This window comes from Chiloscyllium plagiosum, unplaced genomic scaffold (genome assembly GCF_037043375.1).
Source record: "Chiloscyllium plagiosum isolate Xiang-an unplaced genomic scaffold, Cpla_swu_hap1 HiC_scaffold_160, whole genome shotgun sequence".
Lineage (NCBI taxonomy): Eukaryota > Metazoa > Chordata > Chondrichthyes > Orectolobiformes > Hemiscylliidae > Chiloscyllium > Chiloscyllium plagiosum.
Window position 1 is genome coordinate 182,060 of NW_028270299.1, and position 11,725 is coordinate 193,784.

At 61.0% G+C, this 11,725-nt stretch overlaps 1 protein-coding gene across 1 annotated transcript; it reads right to left on the bottom strand.

Moving 5' to 3' along the window:
- Positions 1-10,476: 10,476 nt before the first annotated feature.
- On the bottom strand, positions 10,477-11,520 carry LOC148133962 (tyrosinase-like). Its single transcript, XM_087985725.1, has one exon. It carries the CDS (start codon positions 11,518-11,520, stop codon positions 10,477-10,479), a length of 1,044 nt encoding a protein of 347 aa, XP_087841851.1.
- Positions 11,521-11,725: the final 205 nt, after the last annotated feature.

The following is an 11,725-nucleotide window of genomic DNA, read 5'->3' on the forward strand; positions in this document are numbered from 1 at the left end:
GCTGAACCTGTTCACTCCATCATTGGGGCAGAAAACCTGCAGAGAGACAACGGCAAGACCAACAATACATGGGGTCAGATATCACACACACTCACCCCCCCCCCACCCCCCCCCCCCCAGAGACAGGGACAGCACGGGGTCAGATACAGAGGGACCCTCTGTCACACACACACACTCCCCCCCGGGGACAGGTACAGCACGGGGTCAGATACAGAGGGACCCTCTGTCTGTCACACACACACTCCCCCCAGGGACAGGGACAGCACGGGGTCAGATACAGAGGGACCCTCTGTCACACACACACACTCCCCCCGGGGACAGGGACAGCACGGGGTCAGATACAGAGGGACCCTCTGTCACACACACACTCCCCCCGGGGACAGGGACAGCACGGGGTCAGATACAGAGGGACCCTCTGTCACACACACACTCCCCCCGGGGACAGGGACAGCACGGGGTCAGATACAGAGGGACCCTCTGTCACACACACACACTCCCCCCGGGGACAGGGACAGCACGGGGTCAGATACAGAGGGACCCTATGTCACACACATACTCCCCCCGGGGACAGGGACAGCACGGGGTCAGATACAGAGGGACCCTCTGTCACACACACACTCCCCCCGGGGACAAGGACAGCACGGGGTCAGATACAGAGGGACCCTCTGTCTGTCACACACACACACTCCCCCCGGGGACAGGGACAGCACGGGGTCAGATACAGAGGGACCCTCTGTCTGTCACACACACACTCCCCCCGGGGACAAGGACAGCACGGGGTCAGATACAGAGGGACCCTCTGTCACACACACTGCCCCCGGGGACAGGGACAGCACGGGGTCAGATACAGAGGGACCCTCTGTCACACACACACACTCCCCCCGGGGACAGGGACAGCACGGGGTCAGATACAGAGGGACCCTCTGTCACACACATACTCCCCCCGGGGACAGGGACAGCACGGGGTCAGATACAGAGGGACCCTCTGTCTGTCACACACATACTCCCCCCGGGGACAGGGACAGCACGGGGTCAGATACAGAGGGACCCTCTGTCACACACACTCCCCCCCGGGGACAGGGACAGCACGGGGTCAGATACAGAGGGACCCTCTGTCTGTCACACACACACTCCCCCCGGGGACAGGGACAGCACAGGGTCAGATACAGAGGGACCCTCTGTCTGTCACACACACACTCCCCCCGGGGACAGGGACAGCACGGGGTCAGATACAGAGGGACCCTCTGTCACACACACACACTCCCCCCGGGGACAGGGACAGCACGGGGTCAGATACAGAGGGACCCTCTGTCACACACACACTCCCCCCGGGGATAGGGACAGCACGGGGTCAGATACAGAGGGACCCTCTGTCACACACACACTCCCCCAGGGACAGGGACAGCACGGGGTCAGATACAGAGGGACCCTCTGTCTGTCACACACACACTCCCCCCGGGGACAGGGACAGCACGGGGTCAGATACAGAGGGACCCTCTGTCTGTCACACACACACTCCCCCCGGGGACAGGGACAGCACGGGGTCAGATACAGAGGGACCCTCTGTCACACACACACTCCCCCCGGGGACAGGGACAGCACGGGGTCAGATACAGAGGGACCCTCTGTCACACACACACTCCCCCCGGGGACAGGGACAGCACGGGGTCAGATACAGAGGGACCCTCTGTCTGTCACAAACACTCCCCCCGGGGACAGGGACAGCACGGGGTCAGATACAGAGGGACCCTCTGTCACACACACACACTCCCCCCGGGGACAGGGACAACACGGGGTCAGATACAGAGGGACCCTCTGTCACACACACTCCCCCCGGGGACAGGGACAGCACGGGGTCAGATACAGAGGGACCCTCTGTCACACACTCACACTCCCCCCGGGGACAGGGACAGCACGGGGTCAGATACAGAGGGACCCTCTGTCACACACACTCCCCCCGGGGACAGGGACAGCACGGGGTCAGATACAGAGGGACCCTCTGTCACACACACACACACACACACACTCCCCCCGGGGACAGGGACAGCACGGGGTCAGATACAGAGGGACCCTCTGTCACACACACACTCCCCCCAGGGACAGGGACAGCACGGGGTCAGATACAGAGGGACCCTCTGTCACACACACACTCCCCCCCGGGGACAGGGACAGCATGGGGTCAGATACAGAGGGACCCTCTGTCACACACACACTCCCCCCAGGGACAGGGACAGCACGGGGTCAGATACAGAGGGACCCTCTGTCACACACACACTCCCCCCGGGGACAGGGACAGCACGGGGTCAAATACAGAGGGACCCTCTGTCACACACACACTCCCCCCGGGGACAGGGACAGCACGGGGTCAGATACAGAGGGACCCTCTGTCACACACACACTCCCCCCAGGGACAGGGACAGCACGGGGTCAGATACAGAGGGACTCTCTGTCACACACACACTCTCCCCGGGGACAGGGACAGCACGGGGTCAGATACAGAGGGACCCTCTGTCACACACACACTCCCCCCGGGGACAGGGACAGCACGGGGTCAGATACAGAGGGACCCTCTGTCTGTCACACACACACTCTCCCCGGGGACAGGGACAGCACGGGGTCAGATACAGAGGGACCCTCTGTCTGTCACACACACACTCCCCCCGGGGACAGGGACAGCACGGGGTCAGATACAGAGGGACCCTCTGTCACACACACACTCCCCTCAGGGACAGGGACAGCACGGGGTCAGATACAGAGGGACCCTCTGTCACACACACACTCCCCCCTGGGGACAGGTACAGCACGGGGTCAGATACAGAGGGACCCTCTGTCACACACACACACTCCCCCTGGGGACAGGGACAGCACGGGGTCAGATACAGAGGGACCCTCTGTCACACACACACACTCCCCCTGGGGACAGGTACAGCACGGGGTCAGATACAGAGGGACCCTCTGTCACACACACACACTCCCCCCGGGGACAGGGACAGCATGGGGTCAGATACAGAGGGACCCTCTGTCACACACACACTCCCCCCAGAGACAGGGACAGCACGGGGTCAGATACAGAGGGACCCTCTGTCACACACACACTCCCCCCGGGGACAGGGACAGCACGGGGTCAGATACAGTGGGACCCTCTGTCTGTCACACACACACTCCCCCCGGGGACAAGGACAGCACGGGGTCAGATACAGAGGGACCCTCTGTCACACACACACTCCCCCCGGGGACAGGGACAGCACGGGGTCAGATACAGAGGGACCCTCTGTCACACACACACTCCCCCCGGGGACAGGGACAGCACGGGGTCAGATACAGAGGGACCCTCTGTCTGTCACACACACACTCCCCCCAGGGACAGGGACAGCACGGGGTCAGATACAGAGGGACCCTCTGTCACACACACTCCCCCTCCCCCCGGGGACAGGGACAGCACGGGGTCAGATACAGAGGGACCCTCTGTCACACACACACTCCCCCCGGGGACAGGGACAGCACGGGGTCAGATACAGAGGGTCCCTCTGTCACACACACACTCCCCCCGGGGACAGGGACAGCACGGGGTCAGATACAGAGGGTCCCTCTGTCACACACACACTCCCCCCGGGGACAGGGACAGCACGGGGTCAGATACAGAGGGACCCTCTGTCACACACACACTCCCCCCGGGGACAGGGACAGCACGGGGTCAGATACAGAGGGACCCTCTGTCTGTCACACACACACTCCCCCCAGGGACAGGGACAGCACGGGGTCAGATACAGAGGGACCCTCTGTCACACACACTCCCCCTCCCCCCGGGGACAGGGACAGCACGGGGTCAGATACAGAGGGACCCTCTGTCTGTCACACACACACTCCCCCCGGGGACAGGGACAGCACGGGGTCAGATACAGAGGGACCCTCTGTCACACACACACACTCCCCCCGGGGACAGGGACAGCACGGGGTCAGATACAGAGGGACCCTCTGTCACACACACACTCCCCCTGGGGACAGGGACAGCACGGGGTCAGATACAGAGGGACCCTCTGTCTGTCACACACACTCCCCCTAGGGACAGGGACAGCACGGGGTCAGATACAGAGGGACCCTCTGTCACACACACACTCCCCCCGGGGACAGGGACAGCACGGGGTCAGATACAGAGGGTCCCTCTGTCACACACACACTCCCCCCGGGGACAGGGACAGCACGGGGTCAGATACAGAGGGACCCTCTGTCACACACACACTCCCCCCGATGACAGGGACAGCACGGGGTCAGATACAGAGGGACCCTCTGTCACACACACACTCCCCCCGGGGACAGGGACAGCACGGGGTCAGATACAGAGGGACCCTCTGTCACACACACACTCCCCCCGATGACAGGGACAGCACGGGGTCAGATACAGAGGGACCCTCTGTCACACACACAATCCCCCCGGGGACAGGGACAGCACGGGGTCAGATACAGAGGGACCCTCTGTCTGTCACACACACACTCCCCCCGGGGTCAGGGACAGCACGGGGTCAGATACAGAGGGACCCTCTGTCACACACACACACTCCCCCCTGGGACAGGGACAGCACGGGGTCAGATACAGAGGGACCCTCTGTCACACACACACACTCCCCCCGGGGACAGGGACAGCACGGGGTCAGATACAGAGGGACCCTCTGTCACACACACACTCCCCCCGGGGACAGGGACAGCACGGGGTCAGATACAGAGGGACCCTCTGTCTGTCACACACACACTCCCCCCGGGGACAGGGACAGCACGGGGTCAGATACAGAGGGACCCTCTGTCACACACACACACTCCCCCCGGGACAGGGACAGCACGGGGTCAGATACAGAGGGACCCTCTGTCACACACACACTCCCCTCGGGGACAGGGACAGCACGGGGTCAGATACAGAGGGACCCTCTGTCACACACACACTCCCCTCGGGGACAGGGACAGCACGGGGTCAGATACAGAGGGACCCTCTGTCACACACACACTCCCCTCGGGGACAGGGACAGCACGGGGTCAGATACAGAGGGACCCTCTGTCACACACACACTCCCCTCGGGGACAGGGACAGCACGGGGTCAGATACAGAGGGACCCTCTGTCACACACACACTCCCCTCGGGGACAGGGACAGCACGGGGTCAGATACAGAGGGACCCTCTGTCACACACACACTCCCCCCGGGGACAGGGACAGTACGGGGTCAGATACAGAGGGACCCTCTGTCACACACACACTCCCCCCGGTGACAGGGACAGCACCGGGTCAGATACAGAGGGACCCTCTGTCACACACACACACTCCCCCCGGGGACAGGGACAGCACGGGGTCAGATACAGAGGGACCCTCTGTCTGTCACACACACACTCCCCCCGGGGTCAGGGACAGCACGGGGTCAGATACAGAGGGACCCTCTGTCTGTCACACACACTCCCCCCGGGGACAGGGACAGCACGGGGTCAGATACAGAGGGACCCTCTGTCACACACACACTCCCCCGGGGACAGGGACAGCACGGGGTCAGATACAGAGGGACCCTCTGTCACACACACACACTCCCCCCGGGGACAGGGACAGCACGGGGTCAGATACAGAGGGACCCTCTGTCACACACACACTCCCCCTGGGGACAGGGACAGCACGGGGTCAGATACAGAGGGACCCTCTGTCTGTCACACACACTCCCCCCGGGGACAGGGACAGCACGGGGTCAGATACAGAGGGACCCTCTGTCACACACACACACTCCCCCCAGGGACAGGGACAGCACGGGGTCAGATACAGAGGGACCCTCTGTCACACACACACACTCCCCCCGGGGACAGGGACAGCACGGGGTCAGATACAGAGGGACCCTCTGTCACACACACACACTCCCCCCGGGGACAGGGACAGCACGGGGTCAGATACAGAGGGACCCTCTGTCACACACACACTCCCCCGGGGACAGGTACAGCACAGGGTCAGATACAGAGGGACCCTCTGTCACACACACACTCCCCCCGGGGACAGGGACAGCACGGGGTCAGATACAGAGGGACCCTCTGTCACACACACACTCCCCCCGGGGACAGGGACAGCACGGGGTCAGATACAGAGGGTCCCTCTGTCACACACACACTCCCCCCGGGGACAGGGACAGCACGGGGTCAGATACAGAGGGACCCTCTGTCACACACACACTCCCCCCGGGGACAGGGACAGCACGGGGTCAGATACAGAGGGACCCTCTGTCTGTCACACACACACTCCCCCCGGGGACAGGGACAGCACGGGGTCAGATACAGAGGGACCCTCTGTCACACACACACTCCCCCCGGGGACAGGGACAGCACGGGGTCAGATACAGAGGGACCCTCTGTCACACACACACTCCCCCCGGGGTCAGGGACAGCACGGGGTCAGATACAGAGGGACCCTCTGTCACACACACACTCCCCCCGGGGACAGGGACAGCACGGGGTCAGATACAGAGGGACCCTCTGTCACACTCACACTCCCCCAGGGACAGGGACAGCACGGGGTCAGATACAGAGTAAAGCTCCCTCTACTCTTTGTCATGACGCAGCCGTCTGCCTCTCTGCTCATTAGCCCCTCCCCCGAGTAGCTCACCTTGGCTCGTCATCTGTCAGTCTGATGGGCAGAGAACTCACAAATTCCTCTATTTAAATAATATAACATCAATTTATTCTTTAAAGCTAAAAGTGAACATTTTCGCACAAGTTTTCAGAGCTCTAAGCGCCATCCCCAACCTTTCTCTGAGTGGCTTATTACCTGTCTCCAACTCTATAACAATATACTGTTCCGACAAAACACTTATTAAAATCACATCACTTTAATTTGAAAACTACAGCGCGGCTATCATCTTCTGTGTCTGTCTTCTCCTGGCTGAGGATTTCCCTGGGTTGTCTTCTGTCTTATTACTGTGAATATGTTTGAAGTGAAAAGGTACCTTTGACAGGGAGTGTTTCAGTGTCTTTGTTCTCTCACTCTCAAGGGCAGTTTCACTCTCTCTCCAATGTACAATATGCCTGTCTTTTTTATAACACCAACATCAGATCGGCCCATTGGTTCGATATTGGCAAAACTATAAATTCAAACTTGATCGGGTTTTGGTATCCTGGGGCTTAATTCAACCTGATGGGTTAATTCAAATTGTTGTCAAACCAGCAACCAAAACTCAGGTATCTGTTTCACAGCCAAACATTATATACTTTCAACTCTCCAGTATACTCGTTCAAATTCTTAGCAACTATCCCATCATCATACACTCCCCAGGGACAGGGACAGCACGGGGTTAGATACAGAGGAAAGCTCCCTCTACACTGTCCCCCCCAGCCCAGGGACAGGGACAGCACGGGGTTAGATACAGAGTAAAGCTCCCTCTACATTGTCCCCCCATCCCAGTGACAGGGACTGCACGGGGTTAGATACAGAGTAAAGCTCTCTCTACACTGTCCCTCCATCCCAGGGACAGGGTTTGCACAGGGTTAGATACAGAGTAAAGCTCCCTCTACATTGTCCCCCCATCCCAGTGACGGACTGCACGGGGTTAGATACAGAGTAAAGCTCTCTCTACACTGTCCCTCCATCCCAGGGACAGGGACAGCACAGGGTTAGTTACAGAGTAAAGCTCCCTCTACACTGTCCCCCCGCATCCCAGGGACAGGGACAGCACGGGGTTAGATACAGAGTAAAGCTCCCTCTACATTGTCCCCCCATCCCAGTGACAGGGACTGCACGGGGTTAGATACAGAGTAAAGCTCCCTCTACACTGACCCCCCCATCCCAGGGACAGGGACAGCACGGGGTTAGATACAGAGTAAAGCTCCCTCTACATTGTCCCCCCATCCCAGTGACAGGGACTGCACGGGGTTAGATACAGAGTAAAGCTCCCTCTACATTGTCCCCCCATCCCAGGGAGGGGGACAGCACCGGGTCAGATACAGAGTAAAGCTCCCTCTACATTGTCCCCCCATCCCAGTGACAGGGACTGCACGGGGTTAGATACAGAGTAAAGCTCCCTCTACATTGTCCCCCCATCCCAGTGACAGGGACTGCACGGGGTTAGATACAGAGTAAAGCTCCCTCTACACTGACCCCCCCCATCCCAGGGACAGGGACAGCACGGGGTTAGATACAGAGTAAAGCTCCCTCTACATTGTCCCCCCATCCCAGTGACAGGGACTGCAGGGGGTTAGATACAGAGTAAAGCTCCCTCTACATTGTCCCCCCATCCCAGGGAGGGGGACAGCACCGGGTCAGATACAGAGTAAAGCTCCCTCTACATTGTCCCCCCATCCCAGTGACAGGGACTGCACGGGGTTAGATACAGAGTAAAGCTCCCTCTACACTGTCCCTCCATCCCAGGGACAGGGACAGCACGGGGTTAAATACAGAGTAAAGCTCCCTCTACACTGTCCCCCCCATCCCAGGGACAGGGATAGCACGGGGTTAGATACAGAGTAAGGCTCCCTCTACACTGTCCCCCCCATCCCAGGGACAGGGACAGCACGGGGTTAGATACAGAGTAAAGCTCCCTCTACACTGTCCCCCCATCCCAGTGACAGGGACTGCACGGGGTTAGATACAGAGTAAAGCTCCCTCTACATTGTCCCCCCATCCCAGGGAGGGGGACAGCACAGGGTCAGATACAGAGTAAAGCTCCCTCTACATTGTCCCCCCATCCCAGTGACAGGGACTGCACGGGGTTAGATACAGAGTAAAGCTCCCTCTACACTGTCCCTCCATCCCAGGGACAGGGACAGCACGGGGTTAAATACAGAGTAAAGCTCCCTCTACACTGTCCCCCCCATCCCAGGGACAGGGATAGCACGGGGTCAGATACAGAGTAAAGCTCCCTCTACACTGTCCCCCCCATCCCAGGGACAGGGACAGCATGGGGTTAGATACAGAGTAAAGCTCCCTCTACACTGTCCCCCCATCCCAGGGACAGGGACAGCACGGGGTTAGATACAGAGTAAAGCTCCCTCTACACTGTCCCCCCATCCCAGGGACAGGGACAGCACGGGGTTAGATACAGAGTAAAGCTCTCTCTACACTGGCGCCTTATTCCTGATTAAAGTGAATTCCTCTATGCTTTGCTCTCTCTCTCTCTCTCTGTCTCTCTCTCTCTCTCTGTCTCTCTCTCTCTCTGTCTGTCTGTCTCTCTCTCTCTCTCTCTGTCTCTCTCTCTCTCTCTCTCTCTCTCTCTCTCTCTGTCTCTCTCTCTCTCTCTCTCTCTCTGTCTCTCTCTCTCTCTGTCTCTCTCTCTCTCTCTCTCTCTCTCTCTCTCTCTCTCTCTCTCTCTCTGTCTCTCTCTCCCCCCCCCCCCCACCGCGTATTAAACTGTATCTGCCCCATCTCGGCCCCACTCTCCCCGAGTGCTCAGCACTCATCCTGGAATCCCGGACTGCCTTCTCCATCACCCCCCTCCAAACACCCACCCCCTTCCCATTTCACCGCCTCTCCCCTCCCCAAGTTCAGCCTCCTCCGCGAACCGGGAGCCTGTTCCGCCCGGGCACAGCAAGATCCCGATTGATGCGACCAATTGGGGGGGAGGGGTGGAAGAGAGGCTCCCGATACTGTCTGGGGTGGGGTGTGGAGTGGGGGGGGGGCGGTGGGGATATGGGATGATATGGGGAGTTGAGGGGGGCGGGAGAGAGAGAATATCTGATCGAAGCACACCTCAGCCAAGCCCTCCGACCAATCGAGCGAGGGCCATCTTGGATTCCGGGCAAGCGGACCCCGTGAGGGGCCGAATGGCCTGCTGCGTGCCCCCACCCCCAGTCACGGCCTGTCGGCACCCGACCTTGTCATTCCCAAAATATCCTGACGCCGCACAGCCTCCCCCATCCCTCCCCCCCCACCCCCAACAATGGTCCCATTGGATGACATTCCCCCCGGCACTGCATCCCATCCATCTGGCCCGCTCCCCTATCCAGTTGGTGCCTTCCTCTCCCCTTGGCGTGACATTCCCCCCGGCACTGCATCCCATCCATCTGCCCCCCGCAACCAGTTGGCGCCTTCCTCTCCCCTTGGCGTGACATTCCCCCCGGCACTGCATCCCATCCATCACGGTCTGGCCCTATCCAGTTGGTGCCTTCCTCTCCCCTTGGCGTGACATTCCCCCCGGCACTGCATCCCATCCATCTGCCCCCCCCAACCAGTTGGCGCCTTCCTCTCCCCTTGGCGTGACATTCCCCCCGGCACTGCATCCCATCCATCACGGTCTGGCCCTATCCAGTTGGTGCCTTCCTCTCCCCTTGGCGTGACATTCCCCCCGGCACTGCATCCCATCCATCTGCCCCCCGCAACCAGTTGGCGCCTTCCTCTCCCCTTGGCGTGACATTCCCCCCGGCACTGCATCCCATCCATCTGGCCCGCTCCCCTATCCAGTTGGCGCCTTCCTCTCCCCTTGGCGTGACATTCCCCCCGGCACTGCATCCCATCCATCTGGCCCGCTCCCCTATCCAGTTGGCGCCTTCCTCTCCCCTTGGCGTGACATTCCCCCCGGCACTGCATCCCATCCATCTGGCCCGCCCCCCGATCCAGTTGGCGCCTTCCTCACCCCTTGGCGTTGCCCGTCGCTCACCTGCCAACTGCCGAAACGCCCGGAGAGCTGCCCTCCGGCCCGGGAGCTGCCAAAGAGCCGCTCGGTGCACACGTCGCAGCCGGCCTTGCCCGCCCAGGACCAGACGGGCATGGTGAAGGTATCGTCTCCGGTGAGATTCCTGACCTCCGCCTCCAGGTGCAGGAGGTACATCCTGTGCCAACTCGGGAAGGCCGCGCTGCGGTGCCCGTAATAGGGCTCGGCCGACGTCCTGATGGGCTTGGCGCTGACGTAGTGCATCCAGTTGGCCACGTCGTAGACGCTGGCGCGACGGAAGGCCAGGGGGGAGTTGGGCGCTGAGCTGCCACTGGCGTAGATGACGTAGCGCTGGCTCATGGTCACCTTTGACTGGCTCAGGAGGCGCAGGAACCTCTCCCTCTCTGTCTCCGACAGGGCGGAGATGTCCCGGCGGATGACGATGTGCCTGGCCTGGCACCCTGCCCCCCGCCAGCCGTGGGCGCACTCCCCACAGTCGGCGCCACCAAAGTTCCCCCGGCACACGCACAGACGCCTGAAGAAGTAGGTGGGCCACCACAGGCGGAAGTCCCGCGAGTTGCGCTGCTCCCTCTCCCGCTCTGCCCGCTCCTGCGGGGTCTCCCCCGTGACGTCCTGGCACACCCCCCGGCCCGAGGCTGATCCGCACGGTGAGCCGTCGCCCCAGAAGGTGGGGCAGCACTCCCCGCTCTCCACGTGGGCCGGCGTTCCGCACTGGATGGGAATCTGTGCCCGGGCGGTGCCCAGGATCAGCAGCACGCACGCCAGCTCCAGCCCCAGAGGCATGGCCCGGGATTCTCTGCCCTGAGACGTCCGGCGAGGGGTCACTGTGTCCTTGCTGCCCAGGCCCGCGGATTTATACTGGACTCGCTCAGTGCCACGATTACCATCACGGGAGATTACCATCAAGGAAGTCCCTGCCTCTGGCCAGCAGCATCCTGTTTGGATCCCAGACAAAAGCTGGCACTCTCCAAACCCTCTCCTTCCCAGTTCCCGTCCCGCCCCCAATCCCGGGAATATCCCACTCAGCTCATGTCCCACGCTGACCCTCCCACAGTGCGGGGCTCCCTCGGTGCTGACCCTCCCACAGTGCGGGGCTCCCTCAGCGCTG